This window comes from Convolutriloba macropyga, unplaced genomic scaffold (assembly GCF_964194025.1).
Source record: "Convolutriloba macropyga unplaced genomic scaffold, txConMacr16.3 SCAFFOLD_637, whole genome shotgun sequence".
In the NCBI taxonomy this organism is placed as follows: domain Eukaryota; kingdom Metazoa; phylum Xenacoelomorpha; order Acoela; family Convolutidae; genus Convolutriloba; species Convolutriloba macropyga.
The window spans coordinates 18,041-39,632 of record NW_027451117.1 but is presented as its reverse complement, the minus strand read 5'-3'; the positions used below and the strand labels follow the sequence as shown (position 1 = coordinate 39,632).

The following is a 21,592-nucleotide window of genomic DNA, read 5'->3' as shown; positions in this document are numbered from 1 at the left end:
TATACATGAAATGTTGATTGTCACTGCTACACTGCACTCAGTGGCGCAAACAAATTTTTACAATCTTACACTGCATTCACATCCGGGTCGAGAAAATTTATGTAAGAAATGCGCTGAAGTGCGCTGATTTTTCAAAAAGTTCAGCGCAAACACCTTACATAAAATTGCGCTGAAACTCTGCAAGAAACGCGCTGAAAACCGCTGAGTTTTTAAAAAATAGCCATCAAAGAGAATCGAGCCCTGCTCTCCGGTGCCGCAGCCTTCACCCAATCCACTGCGCCAAAGATTCCTGAAACTCTTCCTAATTAATTTAATTTAATATTAATAGACAGTTTAAGAAGAAATGCGCTGAAATTATGTAAGAAATGCGCTGAAAACTCAGCGCATTTCTTACATATTTTCGAAAAAGGTTTAAATCCACTAAATAATTTTAAGAAATGCACAGAAATTTGACTACTTTTCTTACAAAGTTTCAGCGCATTTCAGCGCAAAGTTATGTAAGATTTTTGCGCTGAAAATTTTGAGAAATCAGCGCGTTTCAGCTCATTTCAGCGCATTTCAGCGCATTCAGCTCATTTTTTACATAATTTTAGCACATTCACCGCACTTCTTACAAAATAACGCGCTGAAACGGCGCTGACATCTCGACCCGGGCAGTACAACTTACACTTAGCCGGTCCCATAATTTTGCAACGCTATCGAACGTTTCAAAGGTCAAAGTTCAGTTTTAAAACATTCAGAGATCAGCATTTCGTTGTTCAATTGCATGACCAGAAGTTGCAACATTATGGGACTTACTAAAAGTTTTGGGCGTTGACCTGGTGTTTTTTTAGTGTTTCGAAATTAGTTGAAACGTTTTGAAGCGAAGAAATTTTTTCGTGCAGTTCTTTCACATTTATTACAATTTCTGCCTCTTTCATCAGGTTTTTGTATGTAGACTTCTTTGGTTTTTAATTTACAAAGGATGGTGAGTTATCGAACGAACATTATTTGTATTGCGAGTTGTTCGGTAATAGCTGTTTCTATGGAGCTGTTTCGTTTTCGGCCATTCTCATGTTATCTTGCCCCTCTTACTGTTCCAAAAGGATTTTAGAGTTAATTTGCAGGCTCATTTTATTCTGTGAGTTGTTGGCTGCGGTCAGAATACAACTTTTAATTAGGATAGGCGTCCATGATAAATAACTGGGGAAACAAGTGCACATTGTTTTCATTATCTAAATTATACTACAACAACTTATAGGGGTCTATTATGATCGTTTTCGTAACTTTTCTCGATAGTTTTTTCAATCCATTTATGGAAGAGTGGCACACTGGCAAAATACATGTTGCTAATGTATGTGTAGTCTCTCTTCCGTCTCCGTTGATAAGGATGTCTGTGAGTTGTGACTCCGTACACACACTGTACTTTACTCAGCCAATCATCACTCATCAGGTAGAGGGGAGACCCACTGTCACCCCCACTTGTACAACTGTTGAGAACTAAGCAGTAAAATTTACAAAAAGATTGTTGTGTATCACGCATTACGCCCAAAAAAGCGCATTACGCCCAAATACATTTCAATTTATATTGAAGCTATTTGTTATATATGTAAATACAAGTATTATAAACGAAAGTTTTTAAAATTATCATATTGGTTTGTTTTCATGGTACCAAATTTCGGATTCGGTTTTGTTGTTTTTAATTAATGATAGAGATCTGTATCTCTAATCCTTTTCCACAAAACTGATCCTTAGCTGATAGGTCAACTTATGAAATGGCCATGTTCGATGGATATCTGCTATGAAAAGACGAGTTCATGTCAAAACTTTAATGGTCGGGTTGCTAATAATGACCGGAGTATGCTCCTTGACTGCTAAAGATGCACACTAAATAAAGTTAAGGTAATTTTACCTTAACGGGGTTAAGGTAAACTTGTGTTAAAGTAAAGTTAAGGTAAAGTATATCTTAACGTCACCTTAGCTTGAGTTAAGGTAAAAATTTAGCTTAACTTTGTTAAGGTGAAATTACCTTAAATTACTTTGTTTTTTTTGTGTAACGTTCCGCAGTAAAAATACTGAGAAAATGATAGACTTGTTCAACAAAAATGAACACGCCTTCAATACTTTTTTATCTATACTTTTTCAAGGAGAAATTTGTAAATGGTCACTTTTGTTCGGCTTCCCATCCTTTAAAAAGTAGTTACGGTAAGTTTACCTTAATTGTTCAGGTGTGTTTTTCAGGTAAATTTAAAATATGTTCATGTAAAAATTCAGGTGAAGCCCCCCCCTAATTTTTCAAGTAATTTTCAGGTAAATTTTAGGTAAGTTAAGATAAGTTCAGGTAAGGCAAAACTACCTGATCGTTTCAGGTAATTTCAGGTATTTTTTCAGGTAAATTTACCGCAACTTTTTTAATGTGTGGTTGAGGTGGGCGCATGTGTCAAAAATATAAGGTCGGAGTCGAGCATGAGATGAGAGAGACGGCGTAATCTTGTAAATTTAGAGAGGCGTCCTAGCAAATCTACCCACAAAAAATAGTCGATTTCCAGTAGCCTTCTATAATTGCTTCTTCTAAATGCTCAAATCCAACCAAACTTGAAATGGGATGCGTTTGTCTATTCTAGTTTGTCTAGAAAATCATTGTTAGAGCGTAGTCCAGAACAGCAGGAGTTTTTGTTTGCTCTAGCTTGTCAATGAGAATAATAAATTACAATTTCATACTTTTTAGGGCTTGCTTGCTAATGTTTTACTATCCTCTACTTAAGTTGAAAATTTGGTACATAATTGGAGCCTGCAACATCGATCAAATTTGGTCTACAATGTCTAGAAAAAATTATCTTCATAAAAAGCATAGATATTGTATATTTTATTTTACAATTAGATATTTATGCCTTCAATCAATTTTAATAATAGTTTTTAGTTTGCTTTCACTCCATTTTAGCTAGGCAAACAGGTATGGTGGCGGCTGCGTTTTACTAATACCAAACTATTTCAAGGCCAAATTTGGCAGTAAATGTATAATAGCATGAAAAGCGAAATCTAAATCTACATTCTATCCAAGCCATCTTTTTTGTTCACTTTTGCCAACATTTTTTTTCTTAGGAGCTATTTTTAGTATGTGATTATCATTCATGACGTGAAACTGAAGCTAACTCAATATGATCAAAACGGCATTAAGAGTTGTAAACAACTTGAGGAAAGTGAACCATAATCCCTACGATTGGTTTGCAAATCGAACTGTTGTTGATACAGAAAATCGGACAAATTTTTTACATTGTTAATCAACTTCCCATGACCTCAATTTGTTACTGAAAAAGTAACATCATGGAAAACTGTTCACATTCTGTCAATTGCCTTATCTACAACTCATCCGAGATAACGTTCTGGCACGCCAACATTGTGACTAGCAGCATAAAAGGAGCTTGAAAACAACCAAAAATGAGTCGAAACGCGTAAATTGTGTCTTATTAAAACAAAAAAATCTAAAGTTTTGAGGAACAATTTGATCCAGAAGGATACAAAGTCGACAAAAAAACTGAACAAAAATAATGCTATAAGAGAACAAAATCACGTCTAGAATCAGATTTTTACAAAACTTTGAACTTATATATTTCCTTAACCAAATTGAGAAAAATCTTTTAAAATCCGAACTCTACACTTGAAGGGCTTTCATATGATACCACACAAAGCTCTCTTTGATGAATATATCGTTTGGCGAAAGTTAACTGAATAAAAAAACCATTTGAGAATAGAGGCCTCCCCCGAACTTGCAGACCATTTTTGCCCATTATTTTACTACAGCGCATTGCATTGTGAAGCGTTTTATGTAACAATCTTAACAGACGTTTTTTGTTTGTGGGTGGTTGTTTGTTGTAACAATTTGTTGCTTTGAGTTCATCTGATAACTTACTAATGAGTTTCTTGTTTTTAGTTTTAAAAATCAAACAGCATTTTTTTAATGAGTAGTTCTATTTTTTGAGGACCTAGTTTCTAATATTCTAATTTGTTGGAATAATTTTCGAGCTCTTTTCTATGGTAATTAGACCTATGATTGTCATTGCTGTAGTAGTTAGCATTTCTAGTGTTGATATTACAATTGGATTACTCTTCCAGTCGTTTTCTTCTTTTAATTCTGTCTGCCTTATTTGTCTTTTTAAGAACACGATAAAAAAACGTTTCACTGTCAGTGAGAAAATTCTGATTTTTCCTTTGATATCACAAGTATCAGTCAAAACACTAAGTAAAACCAAACCCTATATTGTTTCCTCCATATCTAACTACACCAACTACCTAATAAGGCGCAAAAACTGTTGAAAAATGCTGTAGATTAGCCTTAGCTTGAATTTTCGGTGGAATTTTATTTGCAGTGATTCTATAGAGGAGGCACTGTAACATAGATTTAACATAGTTTTGAAATGTACCTGTGTTCTGCATGCAAATGTCACGACTTCCATAGTGATCATCGTCTAGGTCCGTGAAAAAAGTCATTCTGTGCTCAAAAAGGAATGTCTCTTGTAACACCTCCGGGCTAAAAACAGAGAGTGGCGCTACCAGGTACTTGCACATATTGGTACTTGCACATTGGTGCAAGTACCAATATACTGCCCAGGTTTAGGTGCGCGACCCTAGACTGCTCTTATCAGACCATTTGGGTCGCACACTGGTGGCGTGGTGCGACCCAAAATACATGGTCTGGGAAACGCTTGAGTCGCATGATGGTCTGGACAATGGTCGCACTACGGTCTGATCAGAGGGCAAAGTCGGGGAAATTGTCTGGACAATGGTCGGCCGCGCTACGTTCTGATTATAGGCCAAATTCGCACTATAGTCTGATCATAGGTCGGACGAAAGTCTGGACAATGGTCGCACTAAGGACTGATCAGAGGTCAAAGTCGCACTATTGTCTGATCATAGGTCGGACGAAAGTCTGGACAATGGTCGCACTACGGACTGATCAGAGGTCAAAGTCGCACTATAGTCTGATCATAGGTCACACGAAAGTCAGGACAATGGTCGCACTACGGTCTGATAAGAGACCAAAAGTCTGGACACAACTTGCCCCAAAGTCTGATCACAGAGCATTAACTGACTATATTTATTTGACTGCAGTTTTTATCACTGTTTTTGATAACTCAAAAAAAGTTGCGGGAACTTCAAAATGACTTTCTGTTTATATTTTTATCAATTAGTTTTGTCCTAACCTTAACAAGATATACTAAATTATTAAATTTTAGGTTGATTAGTATATAGGTTTGAATTGAATAATTTAAGCAAATAACAAAGGATTGTGACATGTATTAAGGAATGCTTTGATCAGAAGGGGCGTTGGTCGCACTAAAGTCGCACAAATTTTTTGGGTCGCACTAGGGTCGCACCAAGTCTTGGGTCGCACTACGGTCTGATCGTCGCACAACGGTCTGATCAGAGGGCTTTGGGTCGCACGATGGTCTGATCAGAGGTCTTTTGGGCCACACTCTGGTCGCACGATTTCTTGTGTCGCACTACGGTCTGATCAGAGGGCCGTGGGTCTCACGATGGTATGATCAGAGCGGTCTATGGTCGCCCACCTAAACCTGGGTGAGCAACAAAAAATACAAAATGACCGCTCTGATCATACCATCGTGAGACCCACGGCCCTCTGATCATACCGTAGTGCGACACAAGAAATCGTGCGACCAGAGTGTGGCCCAAAAGACCTCATTTGAGGATAACCACTAAATGATCCAAAACACGAAAAATAATAAATTGGTAAATAAATTATTTTTTTTGAGCGCTGAGTTATGGTAAGATTTATAGGGTAATCCAACATGGCAAATTGAGGGCTTGCATGGATCTCTCCTTCACGAATAAAGAAATTAAACTGATGCTGCAATTTGTAAAATTAATGCTCCATTCCAGTTTACAGTTGTTTTTTCTTGGTTCATCAGTTTTGATGTAAATCAATATTTGTTCCGAATCACGTTATTGGGGGAGGAACTGCATGCTCAATTGGACTATTTTGTTCAGTGAATTTCGGCCGTTAAATATATTTCTCGAAGAGAGTTATGAGTGCAACCATTATAAATCTCGTACAGCATAGAATATAGAATTAAAAAGATTCTTTTGAAATTCTTGTTTTGAGGATAGTTATCGAGGCTTAAAATTTTACGGTTAATCCTTGTTTTTGTTCACGTTTTCCGGACATTTTTCTCCAAAAATTCATCTCCAAAAATTCATCTCCAAAAATGACACAAAAATGATTCTAAGCCCATGTTTTCATATTTTCGGTATTAGAGATCGAAAACAGCGGAAACAATTTTTGCATAAAATCACGAGAGGGCTAGTTTTAATTCCAATTCATTAACAATGTACTGAAAAAAAGATTTAGACGGATTTTCGCTAACTCAAACAATCTTTATCCAAAATGCATCAAATAGTTTTGGTTTGATGAAAGAATTGTTGTCAAATCTTATACTTCGGTTATATTGGGAAAAATTACTCGTTGTTAGTGAACGGGCAACAAAATCAAGGCTAGATTTGCAATCGTCGGTGCTCCTAACAATGAGAAATCGTTAGGATTCTACTACGGTGATGTCTTTTTCAAAAACTATTTTAGCATTTTAAAAAAAAATTATTGTATGATTTTAGAGATCACAATGGTTTCCAGCTAAAATTTAGTTTTTCTCAACTAAAAATTTCTCGAGACAAGGCTCATTTAATGTGGCCGAAATTGTTATTTTTTCAGCGAAATAAACTGAAACTAAATTCATGTGGTTTGCCTTCATTTGCTGCCCGTTCTGCAATTTCAAGAGTGATTCTCAAAAGTTGACTTCTCTAACAGATATAAATGAACATTTGTAATTCTTTATGTTGATACATAATGTCTCTTATCTCTTTAAACATAGTTGCTAGAAAAAATTTCAGTTGCCTTTTGAACTTTGCCACTTATTTCCTAATTGCGCCATTTCGTTGCTTGGTCTCCGTAACCAAAGTTTGATTTCTCTTTCTAGAGAGAGAAAATTTCGATTTTTCGTATATTTTTCTTACATTATATTATGTTTAATGAAGAGTCCTAGTGGAGACAAAAACGAACTCTGCAGGTAAGAGTGAACGATATTCTTGATTTCAACCAAGATTCTTGATTTCATTGATGAAAACTCCCACACCCTTTTCGAAGAGGCAAACATTCAACCCTGATCGTTTTATGTAGCAGCCGATGGTTTCATGGCTGTGATTCCATGTGGTTTCATTGAATTGTTTGCAATGGTCATTGACTGTGATTATTTTTGCTTTAATTTCGCCTAATCTCTCTAAAAAAATGCTTTTCCTTTTTTAAGTGTTACCCAATGACCGTTGTTGGTCATTCCAATTGGTTACCTAATGGCTGCGAAAACTTGTTTTCGTAGAAAAAATACTTGTTGAATTTTGAGTTATTATCTCAAGATTAGTCACCGTTAGTGATATTTAGTAATGGTTTACTGTAGTTTACAATAAATTCTACCTAATTTCTTTTTGTTGAAATTATAGGTTTTTTCTGACATTTGAAATTAATTGTTTTCAGATTTTTGAACCATTATAAAAATGTTTTCACTCTACTTGTAGCATATTCCCAATAAACACTGTTTGTAATTTCATTGTAGAAGGTGACAAATTTTGAATCTATATGCAAGTTTTAACGCATTCCTCAAACTTTCAACGGCTTCGACAGCATATAAATGACTTTTATGTGTCAATTTGTCCTAAATTTTAAATTTATGATTGTATGTGTTGCTTTCTTGGTAGTCTAATGATATATTCTGGATATTGACGTATATCAAGGGTTTCCTATGGCAGAGAAATAGAACCTATACAAAGCTTTGGATTCGATAGTTTTGAGGTACTTTGACTTCGAGTTGAAGTGTTTTCCAAAATGTTAATCTTTATTCAAGTGTTTCACTTTTGTTCCGTTTTCTCCACTTGTTATCTATTCTTGAAAAAAGACAGAAGCAGTTTGTTTTCCATAGACGTTAACAGTATATTTTCTAATGCCAATTACCCTCTCATGGAGTGATATATCTGATTCTAGTCAGAATATCAGCTGACTTTATCTGGTGCATTTTAACTTTGTTATTAAGTATTTGTAAAAACAAATATTAATTTTGATTGTAATTATCATCTGTTCTGTCGAATTTTCCTTTATTTTGTCTCCGAGCCTCATCAGTGACAGGACTCAATAACTCTTCAAATTGGCATTATTTGATTTAATGTCTAATGATTTACCGGTCCCAATTGCTACATTGGAGTTACTTAAGAATGTTTCTATCATTTCTAGTTAAAAACCAAAAGCTGCTAGATTTTGTCGATTTTTACTCTAGTTTGTGTTGACTTGATAAAAAGTCTCATTACGAAAATCCATCTCCTTGAAATGAAGCAAAAGTCGATTTGTGAATATATGTTCCACCTGACCTGGATCTATCTTGACATTGTTTCAGACTTTTTTCTGAAAATAGATATTGTAATTGACCGTAATTAATGTTTTTATGACTTGTTGTTTGACTTTTTTGTGGCTTTAATAATGGCAGGCATCATCAGCTATCAGATGAGACGTTAGTTCTATGTTCATTTATTTATTCGTCTTTGTAACATTTCAATTATTTGTTCGTCTTTGTAACATGATGAGAATTCAGTTATATGTTTGTCTTTGTAATATTTCAAACCTAAACATTAAATTGATACATTAATTTTGAACAACACTTGCTTCTTAGAAAAATTTCTGTGTATCATTTGGCATAAAAATATGCTTAAAATTAAATTGAATGGGTAGGATTTTATATGCAAATGCACATACTCAGCCTCCTTGTTTGTTGAGATATAATAACATGCTACAATATTTTGACTGTTTATTATTACCGTTAGATACATTTTCTCAATTTGACGAAGGCAATGTTTCGTAGTTGCAAGTTTGATATTTAAAGCCGGTTGATTTTTTTTATGTGCATATGTTGTCACTCGATTCAATTTATCGCTTTTGGTTTTTTTTCAAAGCGAGTAAGACAAGAATTCATCTTTTCTGTTGCGTAAAATTTATTTATTTTTAATCAGTTGCTATGCGACTATGATGCTTGGGAATAAATTCAAAATTTAATGCAATTTTTCAATCAAATTAGTTTTTTTCACAGCTACATTAGACAACTTCATTCAATGTACGCCTTCTAAAAAAATCGAGAAAAATAATAAGACCACGAGCTTAAAAGAAAACTTTCTGTTTCAGTATTTTTCCAGTTTTAGTCAGATTAGAAGAGTTTTTGATACGTCAAGGACATGGTACCTTTTTGCTACAGTTGTTTTTTTTCTATTGGCGTTTTATGATGACAAAACTGTTATTAACTGTGTTTCCCTCCAACCAACTCATTTTTAAGTTGAAAGACAGCAACAACAATGTACATTGCCATGACAATCTCTGTCTAAACAACACGATTGTCATGCCATTTTTAGAAAATCAGATTCATTTTGTATTGATGCCTTATTGAGCAGGAAATATTTCATTAGCTTTCAGAGCTGTTAAAATATCCGCAGCCTTTAGTAGTAAACAACAGTGACAATTTCAGCGGCCATAAGACCACTGGAGTTACGGTGCCGTCATTGCTACAGAAAATTTTGAGTTTTTTGTATTTTTCTTACATTATATGTTTAATGAAGGGTCTTAGGGGAAAAAACGAACTCTGCAGGTAAGAGTGAACGATATTCTTGATTTCAACCAAGATTCTTGATTTCATTGATGAAAACTCCCACACCCTTTTTGACGAGGCAAACATTCAACCCTGATCGTTTTATGTCGCAGCCGATGGTTTCATGGCTGTGATTCCATGTGGTTTCATTGAATTGATTGCAATGGTCATTGGCTGTAATTATTTTTGCTTTAATTTTGCCTAATCTTTCTAAAAAAGGCTTTTCTTTTTTTAAGTGTAACCAAATGACCGTTGTTGGTGATTCCAATTCGTTTCCTACTGGCTGCTAAAACTTGTTTTTGTAGAAAAAATACTCAATACTGAATTTTGAGTTATACTGAAAAAATACTGCATTTTGAGTTATTATCTCAAGATTAGTCACCGTTAGTGATATTTAGTAATGGTTTACTGTAGTTTACAATAAATTCTACCTAATTTCTTTTTGTTGAAATTATAGGTTTTTTCTGACATTTGAAATTAATTGTTTTCAGATTTTTGAACCATTATAAAAATGTTTTCACTCTACTTGTAGCATATTCCCAATAAACACTGTTTGTAATTTCACTGTAGAAGGTGACAAATTTTGAATATATATGCAAGTTTTAACGCATTCCTCAAACTTTCAACGGCTTCGACAGCATTTAAATGACTTTTATGTGTCAATTTGTCCTAAATTTTAAATTTATGATTGTATGTGTTGCTTTCTTGGTAGTCTAATGATATATTCTGGATATTGACGTATATCAAGGGTTTCCTATGGCAGAGAAATAGAACCTATCCAAAGCTTTGGATTCGATAGTTTTGAGGTACTTTGACTTCGAGTTGAAGTGTTTTCCAAAATGTTAATCTTTATTCAAGTGTTTCACTTTTGTTCCGTTTTCTCCACTTGTTATCTATTCTTGAAAAAAGACAGAAGCAGTTTGTTTTCCATAGACGTTAACAGTATATTTTCTAATGCCAATTACCCTCTCATGGAGTGATATATCTGATTCTAGTCAGAATTTCGGTTGACTTTATCTGGTGCAATTTGACTTTGTTATTAAGAGTAGTATAAGTAAATGACTAGTAGTACCACTAGGGCGGGTCACGCACTGTAAAAAAACGACCCCTTCTGAATATTTACTATTGACCACTAAAATTCTTCAGAAAAGCCCTTGGGCGCGATGGAACAATATATGAAGACAAAATCAGAACATGAATTTGGAAAAATTGTCTAGCAAGATCATTTTTCAAATTACAGTTCCAGTAAACAGACGGTAAGTAAAATCGATAAAACTGTTTCAATGAGTACCCGAGTTACGAGAGACGAAATTGATGGGGGTATTACAAACTTGGTTTTTGATGATGGAAACCGAGAGAGACCTCCATGGCGTTGCTGTTCCAATGCCGTAGTCCCTCGATCAGAGATTATATTTTTCGTTCAAGTGAGTATTATAGTGCTCATGATTAGTCTCTCTTTTGCCATGCTATATTTGATATCGGAGAGTTGCGAAGAGAAATCAATTTGGATTGCACTGCTTTCGAGTCTGGTTGGTTATATTTTACCAAATCCTAAATTATGAATAAAGTCATTCTCACAAACGATAGGATCTTAATGGCGGTTGTAGGCCCAAGTGGTTCTGGAAAAACTTACCTCATATTCAACATGCTGCAAGGTAGGTCTTTCTACCCAGCATTTCTCAAAATTTATTACTTCTACAAAGAGTTCCAGGACACATTTACAGCTATACAACAAAAAATACCGCACATTGAGTTCATCAAGTTTTCCGGATTGGATATAACGAAAAAGCTTTCGGACTGTCTGCTCGTTTATGATGACTCATGCGAGGAAATCTTTAACGACAAAGAGTTTGTGAAAATAGCAACGTCAGAAAGATACAGAAAACTTCATGTGATCTACATCAAACACAACTTATTCCAACAGAGTAAATGGTCGCGGACAATTGATCTAAACACAACTCATATAGTTTTATTCAAATCATTGCGAGACATTCAGCAAATAGAATACCTCGGAAAACAGTTAAACTGTCTCCAATTACACAAGGACGCATACAAATTAGCAACAGCTCAACCCTATGGACATTTAATCATTGACCTGAATCCTAAAACAAGTCAAGGCTTACGATTTTCTTCACAACCCATTGGTCCCGAACCATCAGTATTCTATATTCCTTCGGAGGAAGCTGTTATTACACCAATTACGAATGAAAAAGAGACATTTGCTTATGCTGAAGCGCTGGTGCGTTAACAGCAACCCCAAATCGAAAAGCAAGAGAGTTTTTCTAGCCCAAGATATTGAATTCATTTGGTTCCTAAGCGATTGTGTAATGAACGTGCTCTCTGGTGTTGTCCCAATTAACAAGAAAGAACTACAACAATTCGAACCTCAACTACGACAACTTTCTGAAAAATATTTCAGTGCGCTGGAAAGAAGTAAATTATTCCAGACAACGAGAGGGCATTCTCTGATTCAACTAATTGCCAGACCTTGTCTAGAGTATCTAGAGAAAAATGCCAACTGAGGAATTTGTGCTCATTCCTCGCAACATGTTTACAACTGAACAACCCCAAGTTTCGCAAATATTAAACAATCCACTAACAAAAAACAAGTCGAAACAACTATCGCTTCTACAGTGAACTTCAAAACAAGAGCCACCAGAAGCGGTCATACAGCAGAACACAGAGCAACAAACAGATGACGTCATGGTTTCCGATGAAGAAGAAAAGCAACAAAGTATCCCAGACGACACTAAACGAAAAGAATTTGATGAAATCAGTCAGAGTGTGATCGATGATATAGATTTTCTCGATAAAGACAAATTTGGGAAAGCAAAAATAATTTTGAAGAAAATCAATGGATCACGCAACATTTCACTGGACCTTGAAGGTAAAATCCTGATTAATGGAAGGAACACCGACATTCCAGCATCAACTTTCCTCTACGCATTACAACAAACATCATCAAAACTTTTGCCTGACGATTATCAAGTATTGAATTATTTGAACCTGCACCACATCTCACTTGTAATACTTACGCAAAGAAGTTCATAAAAATTCCGAAAGAGCAAAAACTACGTCAGTTTCCAGATGGAGCAGCCAGTGAACAGAAACCTGCTATCGAGAGAGCAGAAAAAACAGAGACTGCTAGCTTTGATGAGGAAGGCTTCGCAGACGCAGAAGAAGAAATTAAAACGCCAATAGGCTGGAAAACTCCATTCAGCGGAAATCAAAAAACTAAATAAAGTTTACACGAAAGGAAAAGCAGCATTTGGAAGTGTTGCTAACATAAAAGAGGAAAGCGGTTTTTCCCACAAAAAAATTGAAAAATTCCTTCAATCGAAGAACTCATACACTAAATATCGTCAATTCCGGAAATGTTTTCCACGATTGAAGGCAGTTGCTTACAGAATAAACGAAATCTGGTCAATGGATGTAGCCTATATGGACAAAATAGCCAAGCACAACAATGGGGTCAAATATCTATTGATTGCAGTTGACGTTTTATCACGCTATTTACGTGTTCAACCTCTCAGAACGATGTATTCGAAGGATTGTGTTGAAGCCTTCAAACAAATGATAAAGACGAAACAATCAGAGAAAGTGTGGACAGACAAAGGCACCGAATTCAAGGGCGAGTTCAAAACATTCTGTGAAAACAAAAAGATTCATTTGTATACAACCGAAAATGAAACCAAATCTGCGTTTGCGGAAAGAAATATTCCATCACTTAAGAAGATTATATACAGATACTTGGAAGAAAAATGGACTTGGAACTATATAAAGGAGCTTCCCAATTTCGTAAATATCATTAACAGTCGTGTTAACCGCGTTACAAAGTTAGCCCCAAATAAAGTATTCAAAAAACATGAACCATTTTTAATTTCGATTGCTTTGGACAACAATAAATATAAACCACGATTCGAAGAGGGGGACCTGGTACGAATAGCGAAACCAGACGATAACTTCAGAAAAGGTTACACTCAGAATTATACAGACGAAGTTTTCACAGTACTAAGATTGGATACAACAAGTCCACCTACCTACAACCTGATTGACGCAAATAATGTTAAAATCCTAGGGAAGTTTTACGAACCAGAATTAGTACAAGTTGATGCGTTAAACACTGGAGAGGAGCAATGATTTCTGACAACAATGAGTTTACAATTGACTTGTTATCAAATGCATCAATGGACGTTTTTAATGGAAATACTATGGCATCATTTCGGAACCAATTATCACAACCGATACACTTACAGGGAGAATGACAAGTAGCATTGACACCTCTATCTTTTCCATCAAACATCAACAACGTAAACTCTGGAGAAATAGTTGTTTACAAGAATTCAATGTCCAATCCAAATGAGTCGAGTAATCGATCAGGACAACTCAGAAAAGTTCGGACTGGTATTTACAACAGCTGGGAAGATCTAGTCTCGGAGATTGTTCTCATTGCGAAACTAAAACAGTTCGATCGAAAGTTTGACATGATAACGCAAAAGCTTGTGTTAACATTTGGGGAAAACGAAGGATTGTCGTTTCAAGACGATGAAATTCCCAGCATTCTTGGTTTCAAGGGGACCCCAGACCCTTCACACAATGGTTTTGTTCACAATGGTGACAAGACAAACTTTGAAAATGGGACCCCGAACGCTCTTAACAGACATTTTGGTATTTTCCCTGTTGATATAAAATGTGGGTCACAGCTTATTTTTGTGTACCTTGATATTATTGAGTATCAACATGTGGGTGACTCACGTGCACCCATTCTCAAAATCATTGAATCGGAGAGACGTCTGAGAAACGGTAGCCTCAACACAGTAGCACCTATTCACCATAAAACCTATACAAACTTGGACTACAAACGTTTACTTTCAAACAATATTCAGAGCATCAAAGTTCAGCTGAGAAGTGAAACTGGGAAATTGATCCCTTTCACTGGAATTGGTAAAGTTGTTATAAGTCTCAAATTCCAGAGAACAAGCTAACTGATGGAAGCCTATTATAATAATCCAGCATCCAATTCAATGCCCCATTTCTCAGGACATTATAGACAAAGAAGAAGTGGATTCGGCGCATTAGCTGCTGGCATTGGTCGTGTTGCATTACCCCTAGCCCGACGACTTATTTGGTCAGCAGCAAAAACAATTGGAAGAGAATTGCTAGTGCAAGGTGCACCAGAGTTATTAGAATTTGCAACAAAAAAGAAATCAGCGAAGCAAGCTCTGAAAAGTACAGTTGCAAAAACAGCTAGAAAACAAATCGGAGGAGCACTTCAACGAGGACGAAAAGCAATCTATCGAAGGAGGTCGAAGAAGAAAGCATACAAAAAGCAGTCTCCATAAAAAAAGATCATTTCGCGAAAAACAAAGCCACAAAGGAGTCGATCAGATTTCTTCTCAAAAGTAAAAAAAATGCGTAATAACATTGTTATTTCCACAGAGGTAACACATAGCTCATTGGACTTGTTTGAGAAACCTCCCCTTCTTATAACATTTGAACAATCGTTCGAGCAAAAAACAGGACCTTTGTACTCGCCCACTGGATCTTCGTTAGAGTTTGAAATAGTCGGTGACAGAAATAACTTCATCGACCTACAGAAAATTTATCTGGAAATCAAATTTCGAGTTGTTCGAAATAATGGAAACGATTTACGCTTCACCACGGGAGATGCCAACAACAGTGACACGCCACATCTAGTCAATAATGTCTTACATTCCCTTTTCGCCGATTGCACAGTGTCAGCAAACGGTATCAAAATTTCTTCCGCCAATGGTCATTACGCACACAAAAGTTTCATTGAAACAGAATTTTCTCATGGATCAGATGCGAAAAAAACCTGGCTGAAACGTCAAGGATATTATTATGAAGCAGACCCAACAGGCGTCCCAGCCGCTACAATCACAGCTCGACAAGAAACTGTGAGAAGATCTGCTCAGCTCACACTGTATGGAAAAATAGCTACCGATTTCTTTTCATGCGAGAAGCATCTAACGAGTGGAGTAACGCTGCGAATTTCTTTCCGACGATCACAGGATGACTTTGCGATTGTGAGTGAAGACGGGGCTAAACACTTTAAAATCAAAATCGATGAAGCAAATTTGTTCGTGCGAAAAATGACAGTCTCCGATATCGTGCTTGGTGCAATCGAGAAAACACTTCTCAAGACACCTGCAATGTACCGCTATAATGAAGTTATTTCGAAAGCTTTTCTAGCAACAGCTGGGCAACAGAGCTGGAAGCAGGAGGATGTTTTCACAAAAGAACCTATTCGTAGACTAATAGTTGCCATGTGCCGCAGCGATGCGTTCATCGGTACTAATACGCTCAATCCACATTCATGCCGGAAGTTTGATTTGAATGAGATAATAATTTACCGTAATGGGTTCGCCACAACTGGTACACCAATGTCAACAACTGATAATAAACGACTATACTACAACTCAATGGCTGCACTAGCTTATGTAGAAAATGGTCACGGGATATCTCTATCTGATTTTCCTAACCATTACTTTATGGTGTTTGATCTCACCAGCACTCAAGAAGCCACGCATGATTTTATTCATCCCGAGTTAACCAACTCTTCATTATCTGTGGAACTCAAGTTTGGTGCAGCGTTGCCCCGCAACATTGAAATTTTATTTCTCGGGGAGAAATGTTCGACAGTTTATATCGATTCTTCGAGAAACGTTTCCAAAAACGCTCTTCCTATAATCTAATGGATGAAGACAGAATATTCAAATTGACTCTACAATCCGGTCATTTGATGTTTAAATTCAGCGGTGTTTATGCAGCTGACAATTTCCCCTTGCACATGCCAACCAACTCATTTGCTATCGTTAACGCTTCACCAGTCTCTTCACCTTGATCTCATTGGATTGTGCTTGCAAAGAGATATGCCTACCCAATAACATACTTTGCCGACCCGCTGGCATTACCTCTCTATTCATATAAACACATAACAGACCGATTTCGACAAAGTACAACTGATAGCATAATAGTGGACCTCATGGAAGACAGACGTGACACAAATAAACCCCTACAAAGTGCAGACTCTCAAATGTGTGGACTTTATTGCATTTATATAGCGCATTTTGTTCTCAATGATAACTTTCCATTCATTCCCGATATAAATGAAATTCAGCTGTTGTCTTTTATAAAAGATATGAATTAAACAATTATACACGCTTTCTTTTTTAGTTAGGTCAATGACTCACCAACCAAAAATTCACCTTTATAAAGAACTAAATTCGCCCTCCCCTGGAAAAACAATCTAAATCGTTCGACTATCACAAAAACGTTGATCTCTTGTAAACAAATTCAAGTTCTTCAGACTTGTGTTGATGGCTTGTAAACAAATTCTTCAGAGTTTTGTCTGGACCCGAGTGCGCTTTGTAAACAAAAAGTAACGCTACCAGGTTGGATTGCGTCACTGTAACGCGATGGCCCCTCGACAAAAACAAAATAGGAGACAGCTTGCTTGCATCCGATTGGCCAATCAACTTATTGAAAGCGGGGTTCCTCGGACTGAAAAATTACTCATTGCTTTTTGCCTTACACTTTGCGTTCAGTTGATTCAAACTTGATACATTTTTGTCACTACTAAACTTTTTAATTAATCGTTCCTTTAACCGTTACTCTCTTACAGCAACATTCAATTTTGTGGGATGGGGCAAGCCAAGTGCGAAATTTGTCATAAACTACTGGCAAATGGAAGACGCGTTCGTCGACATCGGAAAGAAGTGCATAAGATCTATCCTCAAGCAAACTCATTCGAGTGCACTGAATGTGGTTTCACCACGAGAAGCCTGTATGAGCTAACAGGACCCATGACTGTGCAGCATGCGGCGACCAGTCAACGATACTGCATATTTTGTCAAAAATGTTTTCCACGTGACGCTGATTATCTTGAGCACATGAACACTTTCCACGGTCTACCAGCTTGGAGTGTAGACGTAAACAACCTACAGGACTCAGGCATCATAGCAAGCGAACGCGCTTTCGGCGATACACTTAAAGTCTATGAGATTACCGTCGGGTCAAGAGACGTTGATCTATTACGCGTTATGCAGCTAAAACGCCGAGAGATTGAAAACATTGTTAACCTTAGTGTTCAGCAACACTCACAAAAAGTTCAGTTCAACTCAGTTGTCGATCTCGTCAAACCCATGAAAACCGATGATGATCAATCATCAAGCCAGCCCGATAGAATTTCGATTCATGTTGCATCAAAAATGGAACGAGTAGATTTCGGTGGTCTTGCAGATAAAACCTTCCATGCAATGGTAGAACAGATGCTCCTAGCGCTCAACAATTTTGCTTCCCATGGTAGCGGTGGGACTCTCAACCAAATTGTCAACATTGAAATCCGATTAGCAAAAGCTAAACCGATAAGGGCATCTTCATATTTAGCACTTCCAGGCAAACTAGCGCGCACATGCTCTCTACTGATTATCAGAAGCCGAGAAGACGAGAATTGTTTTCTGTATTGCTATGCTGCCGCCTACCATTTGAAGTTTGGCCCTCGACTTCTTCCTCCTGGTGCACCTTCACGCAGAATGACCAGCCCTGTATCATATGGACCAGACAACCCGCTTGCAAAACAAGCAGATGGTGTTTGACATGCCTATGGGCTTCCACCAGATGACTCGCTTTGAAGAATTAAACAAGGTTTGCGTCAACGTATTTCGGTAAGTTAAAAATCTTTCTTTTCGAAAAACTTTAAAACTAAAAAGAAGATTATGGCACAAAAGCAAATGAGGAAAAAAAGATAAAAAACCAAAAAATAAGGTTGAACACTTTAGCTACGCTGAAAACGGACTGATATCATTCCGAGTTTCCAAAAAACAGAACTGTGAATTCAACATGGACCTTCTTCTTCTTAGCGACGGTCAAATGCATCACTACGATTTAATCAGAAACTTGCGATCTCTTATTCATAAAGTCAAGGAACGAGTAGTTAGAACAGATAATCATATTTGTAGAAACTGTTTTCATGTGTGCACCTCAAAAGAACGATATGAAAAACTTTTAGAACTTTGCGGGAAAAACAAACCAGCAATCGTGCGAATGCCAAAAAACACAACGTTTGTCTACAAAAAGTTTCAGTCCCGTTGGTTTGCTCCATTTGGTGGCTTTTTTGACTTGGAGTCTATAATTGAACCTGTCTCAGGATGTCAAAACAACCCAACCAAATCAGAAACAAGAACAATAGAAATACATAAACCGTGCAGCTATGCAATGTTGCTTGTTGCTCAGAACCAAACTGAACCGTTTCATTTCGAATGTTTGACAGGTCCAAAGGTCATGGAACAATTTGTTCAGTCTTTAGAAAGCATAGCAAAACGAGTTTACAGCGTTAAACAACAACTTAAATATTCTCTGGCCAGCCTCTGATCGCGAAAGAAGATGCTGCCAATTGTTGGATATGTGAAGAACCATTGGAACAAAGTTTCAATAACCCGACAGTTCTAGATCATTGTCACTTCACTGGAGAATTCCTCGGATGGGCGCATAACACTTGTAACATCAACAGGAGGTTTCTCAACTATACTCCGCTATTTGCACACAATCTCTCAAACTACGATCTTCACCATGTAATTCTCGCTCTCCAGGGTAGCAGCATGCGAAAGACTGTATCAATTGTTCCAAATACAGATGAGAAATATATAGCTCTGGAAATTGGGGTTCTAGTCTACAGCCGTCAGGACAAGAATGGAGTAATCAAACCGGTGTATGAGTATATCAGGCTACCAGACTCATTTCGTTTCATGGCATTGTCATTGTATTCTCTAGCACAAAACTTACCCTCTGATCAGTTCACTTTGCTAGAACATCACTTCAAGGATTGGCCAGAAAGTTCAGTGCAAATGTTGAAACGGAAAGGATTTTTCCCCTATTGTTACATCGATAATTTCAATAAGCTGAAAGAGACCGCACTCCCACCACGAGAAAAGTGGATGAATAGTCTCCAACAGTATCAAGTGAGCGTTACTGAAGACGAGTACAAACATGTGCTAGAAGTTTTTGAGAAGTTTCAATGTGAAACGATTGAAGATTACTATATTTTGTATCTCAAAACTGATGTGTTTCTTCTGGCTGCAGTTATGCTCTGCTTCCGCAAGGTGTGTTACGAAACATACGGACTGGATTGCTGTCGGTACTATACCGCTTCCAATCTCTCTGGTGATGCTATGCTAAAGTTATCTAAAGCGCCTTTGAGACTCCTAAAAGAGAGAGAACGATTGGATATGGTAGAAGGATTGATTCGTGGTGGCGTAAGCTCGATATACAACAAGCGGTTGGCGGTTGCGAACAACAAATATTTACCAAACTTCAACCCCAAAGCACCCTCAACCTTCATAGTAATGATTGATGCAAACAATTTGTATGGGGGCATAATGGAAAAGTTTCCATTGCCATTGAACAATTTTGAGTACACTGACGGAAACTGGGATCCTGAAATTAAAAAAGCGTTAATCCAAAGCGTGTTGGAGACACCTGACGATAGCGACATTGGCTACGTATTAGAAGTGGATTTGTTGTACCCAGATGAACTTCATGATCTTCATTCAGATTTTCCCTTGGCCCCAACAAAACAGAAAGTTGACGCATGCTGGTTGGGTGACTATCAGGAGGAGCCTTTGAATGATATATTGATGAATGCGCCGCCTTCGAGTAACAAATTGATCCAGACCTTGTTCCCCAAAAAGAACTACATTTTGCACTATCAAACATTGAAGCTCTACGTACAGTTGGGGTTGAAAGTTGAAAAACTACATCGATCACTCGCTTTTAACCAGTCGAAATGGCTAGTGCCATATGTAAAGTTGAACACTCAGAAGCGAAAGCAAGCCAAGAACAAGTTCGAGGAGAACTTCTATAAACTAATGAACAGCGCATTTGGGAAAACGTGTGAGGGGAAACGCAATCGCATAAAAGTAAAACTGGCTCGAAGTGAAGAAGAGACACTGAAATGGGCCAGCGCTCCACAGATGAAGTCGTTCAAAATCATTGATGAGAACTTGGCAACGATAAGCTTGAATCAGACAGAAATAGAGGGGGACAAACCAACTATCGTAGGTGCTTGCATCTCAGATCTTTCGAAGAAATTCATGTACGACTTCCACTACAATACAATGAAGAAACACTTCAATTGTAAACTACAGTACTAGGACACGGACTCTTTTGTTTATGAAATTTTCTCAAACGACTTCTTCGCAGACTTGAAGCGGAAGACCACAGTGAAGGACCTTTTCGATTTCTCAAACTTTCCAACTAATCACGAGATGTACGATCAAAGCAACGCAAGGGTGACACTAAAATTTAAAGATGAGATGGGAGGCAAGATGATTTCTGAGTTTGTGGGGTTGAAGCCAAAGCTGTATTCCATCAAACTGGCAGATGGTTAGTCAACTTTTTTCTCAAAACCTGAAAAAAGCCAAGAAAACAACAAAAAGTAGAATGAGTAAAAAAAACCGGATAAAAAGTAAGAAAAAGACCTAGGATTAGATTTCCAAGACAAAACGAAAGAAAAAAAGTGAAAAACAAAAACTAGAATGCATGAACTTCTATTTTAGGTCTTGCAAAGCAGTCGGCGAAAGGTGTGACTCAAGACGCCAGGCGCATGATGACACATGAATTATACAAACAGGTTCCCACAGGAGGAGAAACTGTTCGACTTATCAACACCAGAATTGCGTCGAGCAATTACCAACTAATGACAGTTGTGTGCAACAAGAAGTCACTCTCGGGATACGATGACAAGCGGTATATTTTAAACGACAAGATCACAACTCTACCATTTGGCCACCACGCTCTGCGAAAATGTTCATGCGTAACGTAGTACAGGATCCAGATTGGGGTTCGAGTGACGAGGAAGAAACTGTAGTACACGTTGAGTCATAAACGCCAGAGAGTCAACTACCAAC

At 37.2% G+C, this 21,592-nt stretch overlaps 1 protein-coding gene across 1 annotated transcript in view; it reads right to left on the bottom strand.

Annotated features, from left to right (window-relative positions):
* Positions 1-1,138: 1,138 nt before the first annotated feature.
* LOC142356413 (uncharacterized) overlaps positions 1,139-21,592 on the bottom strand; it is a gene marked incomplete at its 5' end in the record, with an annotated part of 36,367 nt that continues 15,913 nt past the window's right edge. Inside the window, 2 exons of the mRNA XM_075408328.1 lie at positions 1,139-1,479; positions 4,401-4,507. Of these exons, the coding sequence (XP_075264443.1) occupies positions 1,235-1,479; positions 4,401-4,507 (352 nt within the window). The remainder of the gene's footprint in view (positions 1,480-4,400; positions 4,508-21,592) is intronic.